The sequence below is a fragment of the Opisthorchis viverrini genome (assembly GCF_000715545.1).
Source record: "Opisthorchis viverrini unplaced genomic scaffold opera_v5_145, whole genome shotgun sequence".
Lineage (NCBI taxonomy): Eukaryota > Metazoa > Platyhelminthes > Trematoda > Opisthorchiida > Opisthorchiidae > Opisthorchis > Opisthorchis viverrini.
In genome coordinates, this window is record NW_008751802.1 from 205,856 (window position 1) to 230,246 (window position 24,391).

General features: G+C 42.0%; 1 protein-coding gene across 1 annotated transcript in view; it reads left to right on the top strand.

Annotated features, from left to right (window-relative positions):
* Positions 1 to 308: 308 nt before the first annotated feature.
* T265_06763 (hypothetical protein) overlaps positions 309 to 24,391 on the top strand; it is a gene marked incomplete at both ends in the record, with an annotated part of 39,805 nt that continues 15,722 nt past the window's right edge. Inside the window, 16 exons of the mRNA XM_009172116.1 lie at positions 309 to 318; positions 437 to 487; positions 527 to 550; positions 602 to 634; positions 670 to 902; positions 943 to 1,314; positions 1,361 to 1,532; positions 4,808 to 4,895; positions 6,724 to 6,873; positions 12,477 to 12,615; positions 13,466 to 13,521; positions 13,800 to 13,859; positions 16,092 to 16,171; positions 17,297 to 17,436; positions 19,733 to 19,906; positions 22,847 to 23,073. Coding sequence (XP_009170380.1) covers positions 309 to 318; positions 437 to 487; positions 527 to 550; positions 602 to 634; positions 670 to 902; positions 943 to 1,314; positions 1,361 to 1,532; positions 4,808 to 4,895; positions 6,724 to 6,873; positions 12,477 to 12,615; positions 13,466 to 13,521; positions 13,800 to 13,859; positions 16,092 to 16,171; positions 17,297 to 17,436; positions 19,733 to 19,906; positions 22,847 to 23,073 — 2,009 coding nt within the window. The remainder of the gene's footprint in view (positions 319 to 436; positions 488 to 526; positions 551 to 601; positions 635 to 669; positions 903 to 942; positions 1,315 to 1,360; positions 1,533 to 4,807; positions 4,896 to 6,723; positions 6,874 to 12,476; positions 12,616 to 13,465; positions 13,522 to 13,799; positions 13,860 to 16,091; positions 16,172 to 17,296; positions 17,437 to 19,732; positions 19,907 to 22,846; positions 23,074 to 24,391) is intronic.

The following is a 24,391-nucleotide window of genomic DNA, read 5'->3' on the forward strand; positions in this document are numbered from 1 at the left end:
TCTGGTTATATTCTCCGAATCATACTTATTTTGAGGGAAATTTTATAGGTTTTACCAAAAACAGATCTGTTGTTCAGGACTCCCTACGGGGGAGCACTTTAAAAATGGTGGCTATTGATGCAGTCGGCAAGAAATTAATGAAATGAGAAGTAAACTGCGCCACAGAGTACAAATAATGTGTTTTTAAATGAACTATGTTGCCTTTTTACATTTCAGCTGCGTACGAAACAATGACCGGTCCAAAGTAAACCATCCTGATATAAAAATTGTGAAAGGCCACAATCGTCCATAAGTTCAGTTACCACAGGATGGGGCTAGGTAAGTGAAGTTTCGCCCGTAAACTTTCACATATCTTGCAGAAGAAGATCTGCGTCCAGCAGCCTCGGAAATGTTCCGTATGTTACAGTCTCTATTTATATAGTACGGTCGTTTATAGCTAATGAGGATCTGACCAGCCAAACAAAGAATTACAAATCACTTTCCCATGGTAAGCCTCTAGTATCACATTCACGCTTTTGGTTATCAGAACACAGCTTAGAGGACGAATCAGGTATGTACGATCGGTGAGCAAAGCTTATGCAAATATCATCTTGTTAAGCAGCAGCCAATCTTGGAAATCAAGCACAAACTGGAGGTAAGTGAGTTGTAATCAACTAACATGAAATACAGACGCTTACGGAGGAAAGTATATCAGAGATGATGAAGAACAGTTCTATGCAAAACTGTGGGTGGAAGAGCCGACAGACCTTACACTCTACCCCGTTTGGTCTTTTGGTTTCAACCACCGAGTTTCGTTAATTAACCTGAGCCGAGGTGCCTCCAGCGTAGTATGTTACGCATCTTCACATCTGGTCATTATTGCTGACCTGAAAAATACACGACAACGGATACTCCGGGGGCATGTAACTTGCATCGTGTGTCTAACTTTGTATTGCATTTCAGTGCAATGAAATTACTTCTCTAACCAGTAGTGCAGACACACGGTGGTTGGCGTCAGGAGACCGTGGGCCCGACAATTCCATAATCATTTGGGATGGAAAGACTGGCAATGCTGTGAGGACTATGCTGTCTCCGCATAAGATGGGTGTCGTTGCTATTCAGCTAACTGAAGACGCTCGCTACCTTGCAACACTTAGCGCAGACATGCCTATTCAGGAATTCTCTATTTGGAATTGGACTACTGGTAGTGATAAACCACTTTGCAATGTCTTCTTGCATGATAATCATAACAATCAGAACCGTATATCCTTTAAACCGGGCAGCTACTTTCATGTAATTACAAACAGTGAACAGCAAGTTATATTCTACAACTGGGTAAGTGTCCTCTAAATTGATCCTAGGTTAATCACTAACTAAACAGAACACCAGAGGAGAGATAACGGCCTACGCTCCTCCGCTCTCGGACGAAGATTTCAACAAAAAGATTGGGAGTTTCGTGGGGTCCTGCTCTATACCCGGAACAAACACAGTTGTCACGGCAACCACCCAAGGGCTTTTGGTGGTCTGGGAGTTGGACAAGGTAGAAAGAAAAAGTAAGTAACCTATTTGTGACAAAATTTCTCACGTCTGGTGTGTCCTTCATTGTAAACCGCTCGTTTAGAGTTCAGTAGCAGTAGTGGTTAGGTCATATTATCAGACGACCCATTTGGTGGATGGTTAAAATGGTCACAGGATACGTCTCATAAAGGATGAGAAATTAGTGGATTAAATGTTACCGATTATCAGTCCAGTGACTCCCTTAAAGCAAAACGTCTGTAAAAGCCAGTTATCTCTACTGATGGGTTTTTTCATTCAAACGGTAATTCCATTTGAAAACAGAGAAATAGCACGATATGTTTTCTGAACTACCAACTACGAATTAAGATACGTCATTTCTTGCCCCGGAAAGGCAGTATATTCAAATACAAGTCATAGGCATGCTCAATGCAACAAAAAACACGGAAGATTTACGAGACCTAACTATATAACAATATCCTTTACATGAGAATTCGGCGAAGAAAATAAGCAAACAGTGCGGTCAGGAGAGAAAACACATCCATTAACAGATTGACGGAAAGGGTTGATAATTCCAGGAGCACAAAAAATAGCAACAAACCTCCGTAAAACTTTATTGAATGTGGCTTATTAGATGGGCTTTCGAAACTCGCAACTGTCAAGCATGTATATCCTGTACACTTCCGTGCGTTTCGTTAGGCCGCCTTGCTTCTTTGGTAGTATATCCGAGATACGGCAAAATAAGGAGAAGAGGGAAGAATGACGTCATCTTCAAATTCCAAACTAGGGTGGATTTGAGGCTGGTGATGTGACAGAGTGATGTGGTCTGCAGAGACACGGTTAGGAGAGGTAATGGGTGGTAATGAAAAGGAAGGATTATGCCAAAAAAATATTTGGGGGATCCAGCAATGGTGCTTCTAATCTGGGAGACAATGTCATTAGCTCATGCTTTACTTAATCAATTTAACTTAATTAATTCAATTATTGCAAACTGTTATTGATTTGGATGGAGTTCGCATATAGACAGCTTGGCAGCAGGGTCCATTTGCAAAAATCTGATATAGCTAAGAAAACCATGGTCGTCTTCGTAAGTGTCGTAAGTTGTTGACTCAAATCAGCCCTGCCGTCAACATTATCTGGTTGCTTGGCGGAAAACCATCTAACAGTTTTAGACTAAATGAGGCTGTAAAGATGAGCCAGTATTTGTTAGGGTTAAAGGAGTCTCATTTGAAGGTTCGATAGAGAAATGAAAGTTTCCATCCTGGAGAAAGTACGCCACTAAATGAGGATGGATATCTGTGTTCTAAAACGACAGGGATGCGGTGACATAACAAGATAGGAAGCATGCCTTATAGATTGTATGAACTGAAAATGATGAACTATGACTATAAACATGGGACAACTCTGGTGGTTTATATGAGGTAAAGGCAAGTCATTTGGAGAGGCTGAGAAGCTTATACTAGGTTAACAAAAGGCGAGGAATTGAAGACAAAAATTCTGAGCATAAAGTTTGTCTTCTGACCCAAAGGATTTAGGATTTTTAGATTAATTAAGTGTGGTAAAAACGAAGAAGAAAACAAATGACTGTTTTTGTCACACTCTCAAAAGATGGCCTTCCGGTTGCTGGTGTCGGAAATTAACCAATGCTCTGTGCAATCGATTTATTTCTAACTGCGCCAGCACTGAGGTCTGTATTTGTTGATGAGCGAATACGCATGCGTGAGCACCTGCACAATCTGTTTTTTCTTTATAATCCGCGGGAGGACGTGGTTATACGATCTGGCGAATAGTCACTTTTGTGACTTAACAAAATGGATAGGTTAGCTCGTGCCCTAACGTAGGACACTAGTTAGAGAAAGATAAAAAAAACCTCACGTATGTCTGGTACCATCCAAGTCATCTAGGAACACTACCGTGATACGACACTGGAAGTAAATTATGTAAGTGGGCAACATCCATAAGTATGTGATTTGAGGGTTTGGGGGACAGGATAAGTTGCAGCGTAATCTGATGGTCAGGAGAATGAACATTTGCCGAACTTGGTATGAAGTGCAAACTAGAAGTGTAAAAGTTGTTGACATCGAGAAATTCGAACTCTCGGTCGCTGTTATCCACGTGGGGAGGAAACAAGAGCCAATCGGTAACATCTTCAAGAATACAATCTTCTGTAGCTGGGTTGGACAAAAATCCCCATTCAGGTAGATGTCCAGAAGGAAGAAAAAGAACAGATGTCACCACCATTCTATGTCTGACAGACACAAGAAAAATATTCGTCACAGCTGCTTGGTGGTTGAAAACGAGGGGTCCGAAGAAGAATGCTGTGATTCAGGTAGGGAATTATTTGTGTAGGCGCAAACGTCACCCCTAAATCGGAAACAACTGAAATGCACATAGAAAATTGCAGGTCGGTGAAACTACTAGGTCTAGTGATCAGTTTTAGTGAAATATAAGAGAATCAGATATGTAGAAGGACCGGTGGGCCGCTTTATTAATACAATTTAGACCACGGATGTCGTACGGTGCGAGTTTGACATCACACTGCATTTCGTGTCCGAAAGTTTACTTGGTGAGCCAAATTTCAACATCCTAACTTGGAATCTTGGAGTGGCGGGGCCTCCTCGGATGTGGAATACTGGTAAACTGTATCTTTCAATAAATGGATGGTTATGACAATATCAGGTGAACAGAAAATATATAACAAGGATTGCAAGGAAACCCAGGTGGGAGAGGCGAGAAAGTAACTGAGTGTTTCGGAACACCGAACACGCACGCTTTCCGCCCCGAAATCCCTCTTAATTCCAAAAGCCGAAAATCACAGCCTTTGGTCTGCACGCACTGATTGAAAGCCACAATGTTTCACCTGACCAAGCTCAGCCAACTCACACAGGCCTAACAAGACATGCCGAATAATGCGGATTCGAAACGTCTGTCTGTTCTTATTCCCTATGTGGTAAGGGATCATAGACACCAAACAATACCGCGACTAGCTACCCTAAACTTCAACCCACATACGTGACTGCCGTCTTGATCATTTGAAAGGCCTACAGTGGGTTGATGGACACAAGCCAGCTTTTTCCTTACTTCATGTTTTTGACTATCCTCCCGGCGGTATTGGTTGAAGGTTGGGTTATAACAAATCTGCTTCCCGTATGTAGGAGAGGAAATCGAATATCTCCCTTTTTCAAGGCTGGTCTCAATAGACCGCGGATGATTCTTCCCAGACAGCTTCGACTTTGTAACACTGCACTTAGCAATGTTCCTCCAGATGCTTTCTTCTATTCATGCCTTGAACGTTTAATTTTTGTGCTTTCAGAAGACGAACCAGACTCGCCTTACAAGAAGGCAATTAAACTCATCCAGATACATGACAAACCCATAACGTTTATAACTGTAACCAGGTGGTAAGTTCCGTCGGAATTTGTTTAACCAGAAGGACCAGTTGTGCATTCTCCCAACTACTTTTGAAGCAATCTCATGTTATTTCATCCCACTTGTAAGAGAAGCTTCAATAAAACATGGCTATAAACAGGCGGTGATATTACCTATGCTAGTGTAATATAGTTAGTAAGAATGATTCCGAGCAGTTAACACATATCACCCGATGAATTGAGGAAATTTAACAATAGTAAACCTCTGTTTATTGCCGTCAGTGAGTGCCCGACGAACGTTTGGTGATCAAAAGATTGTACAGATGTGCAGAGCGTAGTATTATTCCGCTCAGTAGATTAGATCCATCACATCATACCTTCTCAAACGGTGCACTTTGTTCACAACCACATAAGCGTGTGGTAACTGTTTGCTGCCACATGTAGAAGAGTCTCCGTCACTGAACTGAGTTGCTGTTTCCGGCTTACATCAGCAACCTATTTGATACATCAGACATCTATTTGGAAAAGCTGAGACAGATACCTTTATTTCGCCATAGCGATGGAAATAACGCAAGCTTCTCATAAAATGCGTGATCAACCCCAGTCTGCTAACTTCATATCTACATAAGGCATTTTGTTTAGATTCGCACAGTACGTGGGCTTACGAAGAATCGGACCAAGATCCAAAGCCATTCGCTCAAATGACTCTAGGTCGTTTGACCATATGGCTCAAATGTGTTTTCGTCCGAATGTGTCATCATCTTTGTGGACTCAGTTAATATATATTATCTTTGTAGTCCCAAATGGTAGCTTGTTAATAACAACTCATTCTTGGAGCGAATTATCCCTTTTTAGATGTCGATGCTGACAGCAACGGTGGTTACATCTCGTTAATAGAGTGCATACGGATAGTTCGTTCCTGAGATAAAATGGTTCTGTGCGCCAGGGAAAGACAATGCGAACGAAAAAAATTATACTGCTTGAAAAGATTCTTCCGACTGCCCTGACTTAGTGAAGGCTACTAAGTTTTCCGTCGAGCGCACATCTCCGGACTATCCGATATCCTTATTGCCAGAATATTCTGAATTGTAATAAAAAACTGTATACTTCTCCGCAAATGATGAAGGTGACATTTGACTGTTGACTGTTATGGTAAGCACACTAAAGACCAAATGAACCTGACTAAGAGACAATAATGAAACAGCATGCTTGCGAATGACACAACACCAAACGAAATCGAAGCGATCAAGTCGTTCAGTTATCAACTCATTTGTCATGACAAGCAAGAAGGAAACGAAATGTTCAGTTATTGGAAAATTCAATATTCTGACAAGAGATTTCATCTGAAGGAGACCATCATTGTTGCAACCGAATGACCGGATCCGATTACAAATGAGGCAGATTATATTCCTATGTGGCAAATTTAAGCGCCTCCAGGAAGAGATACCGGATTTATTTAAACAAAATAACTATATTCTGCTATACCGGTGCTCGCTAAATTCCTTCCGATCATCTAAGCAACTTATGTTATGGCAAACTACCCTTAAACTACACAGGATTTAGTGATGGTTCGCAGTTTGTTTTAGTTTAGATGCCAACCAGCCGCGAACAAGTACTGTCCAGTGGGGTTTGGTATGATTTACCTCCAAGTATGAGATGAAGTATAGGATGGGGGACGCTGATGTCTTTACTACAGCACAGTGAATAACTTGAGATGGCTTCCTTTTTCATAAGATGAGGTCTCCTCAGTAAAACATCTCGGAAAGACTAAGAACCTACCAGTCATGTTATTTCAGAAACGTTTAATTGTCTATTTTGTTTTGGCACACCTCCAATCAACCTTCTTTCTGCCTTGTAACAGTCAATTAATCAACTACTCCATTGCAACTGGAGATGCAGCAGGGACGATCAAATTTTTCGACACAAATTACAGGATTCTTTTCTGGTATGACAATCTGAACTCCGGACCTATTGCTTCCATTAGTTTTGCTCAGAGAGGAATCTTTGATGGGTAAGTGATAATTCTGTCATTTTGTCCCAAATGCAAGTAGGAATAATGGTCTATGTCTAGAAAACACACTGAAAATAACCTGCGCATTTTTCTTCCTCTTCGGTAATATCAGTATTCAGATGGACTCATTGGACAGCCACATAGGGCTAGATGGCTGTACCGTATGAATGTGCAATAAATGATGTCCATTCCTCGCGAAACACACCCATTTGCACTCAACTGAATCCCACTTAACTATATCATCGTGGGCTACTGGAAGTCTTCAGCAATCTCAGGAACAGTTTATTTTAACAGGTTCATTCTTTAACACTTGTCTACGCTGTGAGTACATTGTGCGGAGTGTACCAGATTAGTCGCAACAAATTCTCACCCAGTTAAAGTGACGGCAGCAGGGAATTATTTTGGGTGCCGTTGGTTTTTAACCAACTCAACGAATTCGAGATTCTTATTTGTGAAATTTAGTATTCCGGATCATTATACAGACAAGTGAATACTCTGAGATGTCTCAGACCACAGCTACTTCGGTCCAATAACCTGATTATGCAGGTAGCTACCCTCAAAAGAACTATAGTGCCATGTTGATCCTTTCACTCGAACTGCAGCCAGCTGGTCACACAAGTAATTATTTATTCAAAATAAAACCTAGTTTTTCATTACTAATCTATGCACCTCATTTTCCTACCAAAGATCGGGGTCTTGCGACTGGAGGTAAGAAATTTGGTTACCTTTCGACCTTTGACTGACATCATCTGTTCCGTTACGTGTCAGTGACACACGGTTTACGTCATTGCTAGTTTTCTTACCACATTTAATGTTTACAGTGTAAAACGTGAAGATGTCTGAATTCTTCGCCTGTTTTATTTGACTAACTATTCAATGATTTTGAGCTCCATATTAGGTTCTGCCTGACTATTTGCAGGCAAGATAAAAGCGGCAACGCTCAGATTGAATAACTGAAGGAAGAGTAATGAATTTCTACCCATGCAAACTGATCTCCCTTTACAAATATCCTGTGAACACAAATCACCTGATTTTGTGCCTCGATGATGAAAAACGAGTGGTGTTAAGTAGGTCAGGTTTAGGTTCACTAAATCGCTTTACTGTTAGCGACAAAAGTCGGCGAATTAAACCGATTTCTGTCCTTATCTGTGATGCTTCTAAGATGCATTTTTTCATTCACATAGGTTAGTAATTAACTTCCTCGAATTTTCTCTGTTTAGCTCAGGTGCATCATTTTTGTCAGTGTCATCTTCACGTCATCACTTAGATCATGGATAAACATAGGCACATTCTGCTATCCAGTAATGACTTACTCAGCAAACGCTGACTGCATAACAGTAATTAAAACTAGTCTAGAAAAGACCCGCTGGGAACCTCTTACAAATTTTCTCTGATACATAAACTCCAATATTTGAGGCATGGTATGATAGCAAGATCCTACATATTGCAACCCTACTGTCATATACAAACAGCATCACGTTAACCATACACAAAATGTATGAGGCACCGAGAGTACTTGTACTAGGAGTAATGTCGCTTATGTTCTTCTTCAGGGCAGATCTGTCTTTTCATCAAATTCTGACACGGGCAATTGTGTGAAACTGTAATGTTCATTACAGTTACGGAAAGCACCAGATGAACGTATGCGTTACCTTGATGCTTCCATGGAAAGTGAGCGACTAAACAGTGTAATATCATAGCAATTGAGTGAACGCTTTGTCACCTAAAATGAGTCCTTTGCGCCTAGAATTTCTCGGGACTGAATACAACCGAGCCTGAGCTTGTGCATTCGTTATCGTAGCGAATTGTCCTATTCCGCTTTACTCCCACTCCATAAAATATGTCGACCGTTCAACTTCTCCGTCACGAGGAGAGTGGATCTTACCGTGGTGTGACAGTTTGCGCACCTCGTAGATCCATTGAGCTATGCTCCGGGGTGGCCCTGCGACACCCACAGGGTCTCTCATACCAGGTTGGTCAATGGTTAGTGGTCTGACAAACACAGTCTCCTGGTCCTCCAGGTTGGGGGTTGGAACATATGTCGACTTGTTCTATAGAAATGGCAATGCATTTGCATTTCCCGCCAAACACCGCTACCTGGTGGTTAGACTTTTGAGCCAAAGACTTCGGCTGAGGACCCTAATCGTCTTCCCGTCCAGGTGTGGGCTTCCTGGCAGTACCCTGGCCCACGCACAACCATGAGCTGCACACATACAAACAAAGTCATGCGACATCGGCCGTCGCGTGATTTCATCAGCTGGGTCGCCTTACTTGTTGCATACGGCATGGCGAGTATGCGAAAATTCTGACGCCTCTCTTCATTCTCTTTCACATACGTTTTCTTTCTTCCATCCCACCTCATCCCACCCCATCAACAACTCTCTCCTTTTACGCCCAGCAATTAGGACTGATGACTCTGTTCGTCATGCATCGGTTTTGCATACATCTGCTCGTCACAAGGCGATGACATCCTCAGGTATCTCGAAATCAATCTCTAAGCCTTCAATGCCCGCACTCCGAAGCAAGTAGGACTACAAGCTGCTGTTGCTCTCATACTGGACTTGCTTGACGTTGGGCTGTACTGTGAATTAGAAACAAGAATTCAAGATGTAAGCACATTGGTTGAGCTAACCGCCCCATCAGACTCCACTCGCTTCCGGTTACGCACCCCTGGCGATCCAGAGACTGCTGCGGTGGGACGTGCAGGGGTTGGTATCGTCCTAAGTCACCGGGCGGAAGTATCCTTGCATGATTGGATACCTGTCCATAGTCGTCCCTGTGCGGTTCGTCTGGCAACGTCTGTGGAGGGTATCACAAGCAGGAAGCTAATCGCCTGTCGTGTCCGCTTACGCCCCAACTGACTGTAGCTCCGACGCCATCAAAGACAGATTTTACAACGCCCTGAATGACCTGCTTCGGCGAGCCAAAAGACATCGTGGTGGTTGCCTGAGATTTGAATGCACAAGCGGGAAGGCTTAGCGTATCTGAGATTCGATTGGGGGGTTGACATGGATAGGATTCAATAAGTACGGACAAAAGGGAACGATTGCTTCTGCGGTGTGCTGATCGCAGGCTGTTTTTATGCAGCATTAACTTCTGGAATAACTGGAGTCGTCTGGCCGCATAGTGTCTTCGAGAGACATACCGGCCACCAACTCAAATCAATCACGTTGCCATTAGCTACCGATGGTTTGGATCAGTAACTGACTGCCGGTCGTTTTGAATCACGTTTATGGATTCTGACCACGCACTCGTCCGGACTCGCTTCTCCCTACGTTTCCCTGAGCCACGTAAGGTGCGGACAAATCGCTGGACTACTGAGAGACTGGCAGGTCCGGCTGTTAGACGAATTTACCAGAATCGTCTTCTAGAGTCTCTTCCAAGTGCTCCCCCGTCAAATGTGATCGCATACGGGGACGAGATTGCCACCTGTGAGTATAGTGCTGGAAATTTCGCCTGTGGCACGGCACCACCAGGCGCGCGCAAGCACTGGATATCAAACCGAGTGGTGGCACTGCTTAAATCTCGGAGAAATATCGCAGCCGGTCCCGAATATAGCCTGGTGCGAGAATTATCAGACATCAAGTGAAAGTGAGCTTGCGAGCCGATCGTGAATTATAGTGGACGCAGAAGACCAAAGAAATGGAAGAGGCTCAGAATGCCGGTGATGCCCTAAGATTATTTCAGTTGTTCCGTGCGATCGGTCCCGGGAAACCACCTATGAGCGAAACCACCAAGCATCAGGATAGAATGATCATCATCATGATGATAGTGTCCATTTCCAGAAAAAGGGCGCTCGTACCGAGTATGGTAACCACAGGGGGATCAGCTTCCTAGTTTGAGATATCTGTGTTGTCAGAGTGGTGAGTCCCTGAATCTCGAAGAACGTGTATATCAAGCTACGGTACGGGCTGTCTTGTTGTATGGCTGTGAGATTTGGCCTGTTATAGGGGCGGAAGTGATATGTCTTCAGGTGTTCGACAACCGTTGTCTCTGAACCATAGCTCGCGTGAGTTAGTGTAGGCAAATCCGTAACGAGGCAATTAGGAAGCGAGTTTTCGATTGTGCAACAGGTACTTCCTTTGAAGAATGCGTCCAGCTCCAGTAACTGCATTGGTTGGGACATGGGTTTCGCATGCCGAACCATCGTTTGCCGAAGAGAATGCTGTTTTCCATGCCCAATTCAGAGTGACGTAAGCAGGGAGGTGATCAAACCTTGACTTGGTAGAGGGGTATGAAGAAGATTATGAAACGCCTGGGTGCTGTCGGTGCTACTCGCCTTCCAGGATGGGGACCGCGCGATCTTCACTGTGCCTGGTTGGAGACGCTGCACGATGTGACTGCCAACCGATGTCAGTGGCATTCTTATTGTCCGAATCTATACAGATTGTCTGAGCGAGTGTCTGGAGGTGTAAGCACCACGGAATGATTGTACTAAGCTAGCACTAAGTCCCTTCCCCGTCCACCTGTATTCTTCTTTTAAAATAAGGCTTTCAAATAAATCATGGTTGTACGGCAGTGAAGCATCGATGTTGAACACTGATGTCGTGCTCTCAGTGGTGATGATGATGATGATTATGAGTTCAGCTTCTTGGAAGTTCTATTTGGCATAGGCAGATAAAGCTCCTAACAGTTTCCATCACGAGTCATTTTGTTACTAGAGAAGAACGGTAAAGTACTGTTTTCATCTCGTCACTTGTTTTGTTTGCTCGGTAATTTTCTATGAATGCCCGGACAAAAATGCGCTTTCTACCAAGCTTCAGAATCAGCGTTCACAAATTACGAGTTGACAGATCAATAAAATTTTCCAAGTGGACAGTTCCCTGAAATATAAGTAGCTCGAATGCGCAAACTGGTTGATGGCCTTTCGGACTTGTTCGACAGCTCTGTTGCCTTGGAAATCATACAGGTAAGAATGAATAAGTATATGAATCCCCACGCGCTTCCATATCGAGCATCCGTTTGAGATTTCCACTGGTATAACAGTGCGCCATGCATCATTTTGGTTACCACAGCCACGTTGGGAGTGAATGTCTCAAGATCAATCACGATCTTACTGAGTCTCTACAACCGGACTCAGCTGATTTTTCGGCTCAAGTATGCAGAACAGTGACCCGAATTCTTCTGGTCTGGCAGTTTAGGAACCGGTGTGCGATGTATTTCATGGCGCGTTAAACTACTTACTTTACCTCTGCATATTTCACTACACTAACTATTGAAATCTCAGCCTTCCTGAGCACTCAAATACTGTGAATCTGAAAATAAGCTAATTTCAATCAGTCCTGCTATTAAAATCGGTGGATACAAAATAATCCAAAGTTAGACAACTGTTTCTAGGTATACGTCAGGATTCATCCAACAGGTTGCTTGTCTTTCCATCTTGTTAGGCGGATCGCAGTATTGAAGTTTCTGGCTTACCAAATAATGAGTGCGTGAAGTAGGTATTTGAAAATGAACGGCGTCAGAAGCAACAGTCAGTAAGACCATTTCACATTTAACTGAGTTTAAAGACAAGTTTGTCATTTGTAAACTGTATTTGGCGTCTGCTTAAATCATCAAGGATTATTTTTGGGGTATAATTATCTCAATTATCTATTATCTAGATCTTCGAAATTATTGGACTCCAGTGAATATCCACAGCGGGCAACGATTGCTGGTGAGAGATTTGTGGTTGAAGATTTCATGGTCACGACGCAGCATGGAGCAATGATTAGCGTGACTGTTGATGGGAGCTTCTTAAAGGTTCGTATTAAGGCCAGACGTTTAATTTCACGAAGGTAATACGCACTTTTCCAACGAGCTACTAGAATTCCCCGGGTAATTATTTAACAATTTTTAGTAACAAGTTTAGTGACAACGATGCGGATCGAGCTTTGAACTCCCGGTCCAAAACGATTCTCTTGCGGTCGCTGTAGAATAGCTTCACATTTCAGCTCTAAGCCCAGCGTATAGCTAATAATTCCTCAGAGAAGAAAAACGAACAACCGTCTCCTAGGGTGTCATTTAAATCTGTTATTTTAGCCCGGAAGAAGGGCTTTACTGCTTACGTTTGTAATGCAGAAAACCACCCGACTGAACAGGCTTTCTTGACTACATAAAGAAGTTATCACTTTCGAGGTTGCCTCCAATGCTGCTGTGTCCTTTCGGAGTCGGATAAACGTCGAAGATGTCATTCCCTGGTGCTAATCTTAAATATTTTTGCATCGGCGAATATAAAAGTCACCAACTTTGCCACCAAAGCCCTCCAAACACACTGTTATTTTTACCTGATTTAACGTGATATGCAGGCCTACTGCCCCAGATCCGCAATATCAAACTGGTGTGTTCACTCCGGAAGAAAACGTTGTGCATTTTAAGTAACCTTTTCGAAGTTGCACAAAATGATACCATGGAAAGTGGCGGACGCATCTATCTGGATATATCTCAAAGCATAAGCCGTCTTTTTATGTGGCATCAAGGGATGTTGTAGATACTAAGTACCGACGAGGTCATTTTTTGGGAGTTTGGTCTGTTTTATTTGTTTGAGGTGTAAGGACAGAGAAACGGTACGATAATAAAAACTTTGTAACACTTTATTTTTGAAATATTCCAGTTCATCAAGCGGGAGAATCACGAAGAGGTCACCGGTCTCTCCACACATCCTTCAATGTATGTTACGTTTGAATACTTCGACTTATTCTTACCAGACATCAAGACATATTCGAAAATCGCTTTTTATGTCTAGCCTAGAGGGACACATCCAAATTGTGCACATTGTATAAGTCAGTAAGTCAAGTTGCTGATAGGGAATCCTCTAGCACACAGCATCTTATAGGACAGAATCTTAGTAATCTACTTAGATAAGAACAAAATTAAAACCGAGTAGTGATTGCTGTTGACGTTAACTCCATGATTCTTTGAATAAAGCTTTTCTTTTGCTATTGTAGGCCCCACCTGGCAACATGCAGTTTAACAGGGCTACTGAAAGTTTTTGACTACAAAGCGAAGTGAGTTGTGCCTTCCCTATTCACGTGCTCATTGTGTTCCGATGGAAACGTCTCGAGTATCCAAAATCCCTTCAACCGAAGGTCCAGAATTTGTAACAAAACAAACTAGTAAAAATTACCAAAAAATCGAGTACTCTAGTTACATTTGCTTGTTTGTTCGCCTTATCCAAGGTTATCTAGTGATACTATGCTGACCGGTCTGCAAAAATACACCTGTATGGGCTACGCAAACTGTTACATCATATAAAGATGAGACCAGAAGATCCTCAGAAACCTCAACCACCCAAGCCAGCTGACACTTGAAAATTTGTCAAAAGCCTCGTTTTTATAAATCAGTGTTATACCACGTATAGGAATAAGATTTTATAAGTATTGCTTGACGATGCTTGCGTCCCACGAAAGTTTACCTGTGGTATTGATAGATTGACAAGATTGCCTGAGACGTGAAGAGAGTTCATCATTACTTTCCACAACCTGAAATAGGAAAGTTCAAAATCCTCAGAAAAGATGGTAGAAAGTTAAACAACTCAAATGAGTGTCGTTTGGGTGTGTTGTCTTGTTTATTCCCTGGTGATTACCTAGTTCTATAGGCTCTGTACCGCGTCGAACGTTTGACTGAGATATACGTGTTCGGCTCGCTGATCTTTGACTGATGGCAATAGTTGAAACTCTTGTATTCTATTAGTTTAAAAAAAGTGAGTGAAGGACAAAACAAACTGTATGAAGCAGTTTCCCATAAACCCCCAGCTTCAAGCAATCATAGCGCAGTAAGCCCTTGTACGATGTGCTTTGTTTTCACTATTCAAAGTATAGAGACTATGGTGGTTTTGAACAAACTCCGTTAACATGTGGATGATTTTTTGTATTTTTCATAATATTCTAAGGCAGTTTAAACTCAGCCGTGTTGAAATGATTACAAGAAAATGCTGTTCTTGTAGTAGGTTCTTAAAGGTGATTTTAAGCACACGAGTAAGTGCGGTTTCTCTGGAAACTGTAGCCGGTCGTTGTAACAGGGAAAAGATTATAGGTTTACAGTGATATCAGTTGAGCACATCTTCAGGTTCCCTTACAGCATAACAGATCAGATGAATGACATCACTCCACCCACCCTCTTCAGACTGAGACCACTTGTTTGATGCTCTGTCAGATCAGGCTTTAGAGTTCTGACTGCGCTTTCATCTACTTCGTCCAAGAAGAAATAATGGGACATTTATCAAAGACACTATTCATCTAAAGGATTAAGGGGCCATTTGTATGTTAAATAGATTGTTGTCCTCCGGTCCCCCTGGGCAATGTTTATCATGACCCCACCATTATTCTCCGATTGCAGCATTTTCTGTGGGAGGCAAAAATACTCGAAACCTATTTAGACGTATACCAAAAATTGAAAAAATGTATTTAAAAAATGCAGAACTTTGATGAGTTACAAAAACATCAAGTGGTTTTTCAAACCCTGATTTTTGAAACCACGACGTACTGATCCACTTAAATCTGTTTCCAACTGTTCAAACAGTAAAGGTCATCATCTATTCATTTTCCCGCAAGGTGCGTATTGGATGATAATAAATTATTCTGAAAAGGGCGGGGTTTTGACAATATGCATCCTAGACTGGTAAAAAAATTCTTCCAATTATCACGATGAATGCAGGGTAGTGAACCGAACATACCTGTAGCTTTAGGTTGTGTTCACATAAGACTTGTAAATACCCACTAATTATATCCAACTTGTTTTTAGTTAATCCCGTTTACTAACAGTGAGGATAGCGACCACTTTCGGTTGATATATCTGCGCCAAAATGGCGCATCTGATAGCCAACATACCTGAAGGTCAGTAAGAAAAAATGTCCCATGGAATCCGAGATATCGAGGTTACAAAAACAACCTCAGTTACTGCTTTCCGCAATACTGTTTACTCGTGCCATACCCAATCAAGCTTATAATATGTCCACCCTGAAATGTGATGTCTTGCTCATTCCTGCATAAGCTTAGATTCCGAATGAATTTGTTTTACTACCCGAGGTACATTTTTGTTCAACCTAATTTGTTCACAACCATTTCTGATGCCTGTGCTTCTCTTCTGTCAGAAGTTACAAGACACGTATCTCTTTCAGGGTCCTTAAATTTGCTTCGTCTAAGTCAGTCATATACATTCAACACAGAAATACATCAGTTCACACATCCTATTGTCGTGAAATACGACTCACCAACTATCTGATTGTTTTCCCTTCACAGAAAGGTCATTAGGATGAAAAGCTATGGCCCCGATGATCCAATTCAGACTTGTTGTTACAACGCAAATGGAATGAATTTAGGTAAGCCATTATTTAATACTCAGCGCACTTGATCGTTCTATATCCTGTTTCATGTCTCCAGAGTCGAATTATTTTCACTGTGCCTAGACACCTCAGTTAGAGAATGCAGATTTGTGTGCTGCATATTCTCAATTCATAGATGTTGTAATAAACAAATTTTCCGTAAGGTTGCTGTTCCGTCCTCGACAAACAGAAATTAGATTCACCTGTATTTGTTCTGTCCTGGTTACTAGTACAGTACATAAGTAATCAGAACAACTGCTGACGCGACACTGTAAGTTAAGTACGGATGAATTTTGTAGTTTTAGGAAGCTTAGATATAATATTTGGTGTTAATGAGGTGAGAAGTCGCGCCAAATTCATGACACTCACGAGGATTAGGCTACGAAGAACTCAGTTACGAGTAAATTCAACATAATTCAACTGTAACTCAATTATCAATTCATTTATATTGTTATTATTTGGACGTTAGTCATGACCGTAGTTTTTTTTAAGTTACAAAGCAGCGCTTGTTAAAACTAAAATACACATCTCTCCTTTCGGTAGACGGTTCTATAAGGAGGGAAAACTGTGAATACATGAGTAATAGATGTTCACTGAAACTTGTGGTGTTTCGTCATACACGTTTTCACAGACTAGGTTTTTAAACGGAGAATTAATCGATGATTAAGTCATCTTATTTGGTTCGCTGATTTCTATTAATGTTTCTCCAAACTGTGAGATTCGCCGAGTTATATCCCTTATAACTGACCACTCTATGGTGGAAGAATGTTCCTAAATGTGGCAAATCTGTCTGTCGTGATCTGCGATCACAGGGAAAAAAGTAACGTAGCTTCAAGAGATTACACATCCCAACTATGATTCAAGGGGTTGGAGTAGGAAGTGGAAGAAAGCGCTTTTTGATCTATAATATAGCAGATTGTGGAATTTTGTTTCATTGGATCCTTGAAGGAGAAACCAAAGGTGAATTAATATCTACCGAAGTGCTCCACCACCAGACTTAGGAAAATGCTCACTCAAGGTTCACCAAATATTTCGTTGAATGACCATTTTGTAGTCTTAATCGGAATATTAGGAACTAGAATATTTCGAATATCCCTTGATTTCCTTTCTTCTCTAATGTAGCCGTTGGATTTGTCAGTGGTCATCTACGTATTTTGGACTCAATTACTCTGAATGATGTTACTCCGGAACCGTTCACTTATGGCCGTGGTGCTATTACTCATGTGGATTTCGATCCATTCAATCAATACTGTGCATATGCAGTAAGTAGGTCCCGAGACTTTAGACATCCTTTAAATCCCTCTCTTTATTCTAAGCTATAATGATGATACACGGCTATTTCTTGCACATATTTCCAATGCATTTAGTTATAATGAAATGTAAGGATACATTTCGACCGTCAGACACAAATGTTTTAGTAGTCGAGAAATAATAGGTGAATGACGTCAATTGAATCGGAAGGTCGCGTGTTGAGAAATCAACATACCATACCTTGATGTGTGGCTACTGCTTGGACAGGAAGAATAGCGTCTTTGTGTAATGCTGCTAAATGCTTGCCGTTTGCTTTTTGGTTCAGACGACAGCAGCTTCTACTGAACCAAACATCCGAATTCTCGCCAGCAAAAGTAGGCTTCGGAAAACTTCTAGGTCTCTAATAAGATACCGTTTGTGTCCACATTGTACAATTTATGCAGTAGGCGAGCCTAAAGTCGGCTGTGGTTTTACCTCTTGCAATCCAGGATTAACTGTGTTTGGGCACTGGTCTAGAAGCGGTTCTGTCTTCTGTTGGTGTATTGGGCTTAATAGAAGTAAGCCTTACGAGGTGTTAATTCATATACCTGTTGTCTGAGCCTAGGGTAGCCTTTTTTATCAATAGTTATTAGCGACTTCTTATGTGTGGACTGATAGATTTATTCTGAGCCTCATACGTGGATATGGGTGCCACGTCCATATGCTGAAACCGATTCTTTCACTCAAGCTTAATAAACAGTTTTTACCATGCCATATCTCGTACACTTTTGCCTCCTAAAAAGACCATTGCCGATATTGCACTCAAAAAAGCTAAATCTAATTTGTCAACTTAAAATTTGGCCTAACAAATTATTATTCAAAGCCTACTGGTCTAAAATGATTCTCACATTTTGAACATTTTGATTTTGTTCACTGAAAAATATCAATAGGTATAAAAGCACAAAACTCCAAAACACCGAGATTTATAAATCACTGGCGTTTACACCGAAGGGGGAAGCACAAGACCGACGTTGTTCCATTATGACAGCTTAACAACAATGCGTATGATGGTTGTGTCGTTATTTGAACATCAGATACCTGAAATAGTTTCAACACGCCCTCCTCGGTGAACTTGATTTGGCCTGCAACAGTGACGGTAATCTAACAGTTCAATGCAGATTTTGCAAAAAAAAATGAGGAACTACATGGTTACTTAAACGCTCACTCAAGAGTTCAACGCAAATCCATTTGCGTAAAACGATTATGGTGACTGTTCATTTTTTGCAACCACTGGAGTCCTGAACACGATGAGGACGGGGAACACTACAAAACAAACGACTGACAAGATATAAACTTTCAGAAAAATGCACATTCTATGGGAACCCAGGGACTGTATGAGCTTCTCAGCTTTCAACTATTTTAATGAACACCAAAGTTCCAGCCCAGAGGATCGCTGACTACTTAATTGTGAAATTCAGACTAGTGGTCTGTATTCACTTGACTGTCTGAATACATCAGAGTCTGACTACGATCGTGAACTTGATACCATCTTTACCACTTTTATACCATGATTGATCGAGCGTAGCTGCAACAGACCTGGTAATCTATTACCATCTAGGGTTCTGAAATAAGCGGAGTAACCTAAGAGTTGTATGAGCTAGTGTTATACTTGGCACCGAAAAATTTACTGAACCTAAAACTGAGTGCTTTTTCCTCATAACAAATTAGCACATTGTTGGAGAAGGTGACTAGCTCAAGCGGTCACGATATCTGAGGTCTGTCTTTACGATGTCTTCACCAGCACAAACCTGCTATATTGAAGATAACCTGTTCCATTAAAACAAAATATCTCATTGAAATGTCGTTAGGCTGTCATCACTATATTACTTTCTAATATTGTCAACATATCATTAGAGTGTTGTTAGAAGGAACCAGACAACTTTATGGGCCCCAATGGAGATGCTGAAATTTGCGAATCCAGAAGAGATTCCTGGAAGAGAATAGCTATTCAGACAGTCCACTTATCCAGGCTCACTCAGGGGAATGCTAGGTCAATCGGAATAGGTCAAAGTTGTGTTCGAAATTCTTCCTTATTAAAACTTTATAGGCATTCACACACCAAGCAGCATCGGTAACTTTTATTCTGCTCCATAAAGTAATCAACAGGCACTCGTACTTGTTAAAAAACGTCTTGTGGCTCGGAACTACGTCCAAACGCTTAACAACTGAGGATGAAAACGTTAAATCTATAAGACAAATCTACACTTGGTTATATTTCTGTGCTTTGGTCATCAGTAAGGTCTGTTTTTTTACTCCATTTCTTCTAAGGATGCATCGTTCACTACCACGCTCGTACGTGCATCTACTGTGCTTGACACAGGCCCGTGGGCCCATGTCGGACGGATCCGTGTGCATTATCGTAAAATCACCGACCTTTTGTTCTATTCAACTCCTCGGGAAAAACAAAGTCGGCTGTTCAGCATAGGAGAAGACCGGACTTTGGTAAGTAGAGACTAGTTAAACGGTGGAAGGCATGTGCAAGATAAGTGTGAGGTAGACTTGGTATAAGCAATACACTTTGCGCTACTTTATGTTTGTAACCGGCTTCTCTTTGTTTACAAACCTCCTAAAAATTTGAGTCCCCCACAATCATCTGACGACAAGTATCATCATTTTTAAGACTGGATTTTTGCATAGACTTTGGAGGCTTGCTAAGCCCGTAAAGTCACATTTGCTTTTCTATTAACTTTTTGCTGTAAATTAGGTAATCTAGAACAAGCGCGCCAGCTCAGCATTAAGGCAATGCACAAGGAACTGTCATCGGCTCAGTTAAAGCTGTCAGCTCACGAAAGATGGGGCTCAGCACGATCGTTTCTTATACTGAAAGATACGGTAATACATTTTTCCAAGACACAGGATAGTGGATTGATGAAAATGTTGCAAACCCTTCTTCTTCCCCGGGGGTCTGTGTAAAACTGATTGCTAGTGACCTTATGGTAAACCTTCACCCGGAGTTTCTACTACTCATCATCCATCGTATGCTGCGACGCTACTACAACGCTGTATTTTCCTTATACCAGCCACCATGTACTGAGTACTATCTTTATCAAACAGAACCATAAAAATGCCTTACAATTGGGTTTGATATCTACAGTTTATTATTCACAAATAGTAGACTAAAACACAGTGCTTTCTGCCGAATGCACATTCAGCTTTCGAATGGCAATATTTCGAGCCAATATTTGTTTGCCAACACACTGTACCCTTCCTTTCAACGCCCTGTCAACTCTGAGGCCCTAAAATATCCGACATGATTCCTATGCAGTGGGCGCGTATTTGTGCTTTGTATATAGTAATCTTTCCAAGACACTGTGATTTCCTGATAAATTTGAGCAATGCACTGAGAACAACATTGTTGTGAGGCGCGTACGTTTCGCGCACACTCGTCCACAAACAATCGTGTAAAACAAAGTGAAGTTGGTTAAATGCGTACAGGTAGAACATGCTCCTGAATAAATCTTAGATTGTGTTTTCCATCAATAAACCCATGGTAGTCTCAGATCACGCTCGGCTTTTCATGGGCGGATAACACTGATATGATCAAAGGTGTTTTGGAAAATTCCAATTCACTTGGTGCCCTCAAAATTTTAATGGTCTGCAGCAACACTCAGAAATTTGATAAGAAGTAACGATACCAACCAGACCTACCAAGTAGCGTAAACCAAAGATTCCCGAGGTCTATTGGATCTGGTTAGTGCTGAAGCGTCTAAACCTAAGTAGCGACGACGTAGGTCTTATAACGTTGCTCTGGCCAACAGATACCCTACCTGTCAACAAAAGCACTTCAGAATGCGAATTTCTCCCTCCTCCATTAATGTATTTATTCTCTTGAAATCCATATGTTAGGTACAGCATTGTGCATGCAATAAGCCTTCTTAGAAAAGGTTCACCAAGTGTAACAATAAGTGCAGCTATAAGCGCTCCCTTGGCCATCGAAGGGCATAGCAACAGGCCCTCTATTGAATCTGATGGAGCTATTGTTTATTTTTGCTTATAAAGGGCTAGTGGAGTGTAGGATACAGAACCAAGTCACTGCATAGCTGGAAGAGGAAACAGCAAAAATTCTAGGCCCTTGATTGTGGGGTTATTCTGATCGGAAAGGTTGTATTAGTAAACACGGGAAATAAAGAAAGATCTCCAGTTCAGAAAGCACATTGTCGTTAGTGGTATCTTTAGCAAAGAGCAGTTTTCTGTGTCGAGGATGCAGAACTAGAAAATGCATAGGTAAAACTCGATGTGTGAAAAGTAAACCTGTATCCGCATGATAGAAGGTCACCAGAGTCAACGGGCACAAAAGAATATATATATTGTTTTGTTCACATTCACCCCTCTCTCGTTCGTACAGTCATCCTCCTGTGCTGGTTTAATTACCCTGGTGAGTATAAACAAACGGGGAGTGTACTGGACACGAGTTTCGCTCATTAGCAATGCATATCCTATGGCCTTGCTGGTATCTGACTTCCGGATATCTGTCATGTGAGGTGAGCGCTACCACTGCACCTCCAGGGCACCGCACCTGAATTTGCATATCTGAACAGGCGAACGTGTTCATACTTGAGAGATATGATCGGTTCGCCTGACGCCTCTAACCACCACCCAGTAGCTACCTCGGTTGTGACGATCGACTGACCCAGTCAGATGGCGCCACAGACTCTTGCAACCCGCCAGGATAGTTGTTGAGGTCGGGGGATATGTATTATGTGGGACTCACCAGAATAGTTACGTCTGCACAGGTAGATGACTGTTCAAACTAGAGTGACGTGAATGTGAACAATATATACCCTGCGACCCCCACAACCACATGTGGTCTATGGTGAAGTGCGGACGAGTGTCGGTCGTCAGAGAATGATTCAGTAAGGGCACAATATGGGACAGCACTGGTGCACATAAGATGTATAGAGATTTCAGGGATTTTGCGAAATAAACTTCGATTCGTGGAGCGTTGGCTGCACATGTCCTAAGGATCACTTATACTCATGAACTGAATAAGGTGAAACAAGCATAAGTTTCCACTGGGAGGGGAACTGGATTAATTGAACGGAGCTTCTGTATCAAATGTATAAATAAACCGGTCGGTACTTTACCGACGGTTTTATATACTTACTTGCCACTTCTGATCCACCGTCACAGGTGTTGCTGTTCAAAACCGAATTACAAAAGGGAGTTGCGTTTAGCTATAGAAAGCTGTACGTAGCCCGTTTCTCTCTGTCGCTCTGGTAATTTAATCATCCATTATCTCCTGGTGAAGCCAGTATTCATTACCTCCAGAGTTCATTTCATCCCTAGTCGCTCCATTTCATATCTTGTTAAAATCACATCAGCTGGTGGCTCATCATTGCTTTTCATTTTTTTCCTTTTTATTGCCTCTCCGTACTCGTCTAGGTAGAATACGACATACATGTGGCAACGAAAAATGATTTTCCGATGCTCGCGCGCTACCGAATTGAACAGATGTTCACTCCACTGTGTATGAGCAGTTTACCACCGCATCACAAAGAGAGTCTTATACTGGTATCAACAGAAGCTTCGAAACTCAAGCTTTTCAGCACTTCCTCATTCACTTTACGCAAACTGGTTGCGGCCTACCCAGCCTCAATAATGTTCCACAAGTACGTACTAATGTGACGTTGGCGTGCCCCGTTTACAAGTTACCTTCCAGCCCGAATCAGTAAAATGCATACCTGTAGTGGTCCATAATTTGTGTATGGCTCGTCAGTATGGCATGCTCTATATTTGCGAGGAGCTAAACATGGTGCTTAAGAACGTTGAATATGACTCATACATTCCTTAACGAGGTAATATTTTGCTCTGCACATCTCATGAAGATCGAGTAGTCGATTTTGTACGGAGAAACTATGCAACAGACAGAAATTATTCACTTATGTGGACGAAGCACGTACTTATATTATGTTGAACTGCTTCGCTGGGGAATATGCTGTTGATTTCCAACCACCAGAGAAGGAGAGAATAACGAATACACACTCATTTGCAAACTAAGTTGGTTTTTCGAGAGACTGACCTAGAACTCAGCTGAATCTCTCGTTTGTGATGTTCTCAGACAACTGAATGTGCTGCACCAGGCCGCCTCATGTTTCAGTCGCTACGATATTCGAGATATCATGTACCAAATTAGTTTGAAAATGAGTGTATATTCGCTGATTTCGTGCAATTTGGTCTCAAGTAGAACATAAGGTTGACGGGGACTCGGGGACTGCGCCCACCTGATGAGCTCCCTCCCCAGCCCCCCAAAAAAGGGCGAAACAGGTCGTGGGCTGTCGACGAATTTTCGGCAACCTTATGAGCAGTAAATTACGAAGAAACAGAGATTAATTTAATGTTGAAATAAACGGGAAGCGCGTGTATGAAATCATCATCATTGTCAGCTGTAATAACCGCGTACTTGTCGTAGCTGTCACAGTTTCGTTCACCGATGATTTGGGGAGGTGGGGTAGGTAGCTGCGCGTTGGAGGAGGGAGCTGATAAATCAGTGCGCTGTAGGTGGATTGCTAAGTGGGGGTAGGCAAGGTAGCTGTGCACTGAAGGCAATAGCGTGGATGCATGAGCGCCATCGAGGGTGCGACTGGGCCATGTCTGACAATGTCTCTAACCATTGATATGGCCCGTCTCGGGGTCCCCATCCAGGAAGATGGCAATAACCAGCGCAGCTGAGTTTGCTGGTAATGACTTTTATACTTCGTTGCCAAGTCATTGTTTGACCGCCTCTGGCTCTCTTCCACCCTTCACGTGGCTGTGCGAAAAGAGCCCTTCGAGAACAAAGGTTACCACGATGTGCATCATTACAGCAAAATGACATGATGATTTCTAATGCGTATTACATGAGGTCATCTGTTAACGAATTGTGTAGGACAGCTTGCGGACGTCAACGTCAGAAAACATGGATGCATACACACAACGTTCATGCGATGA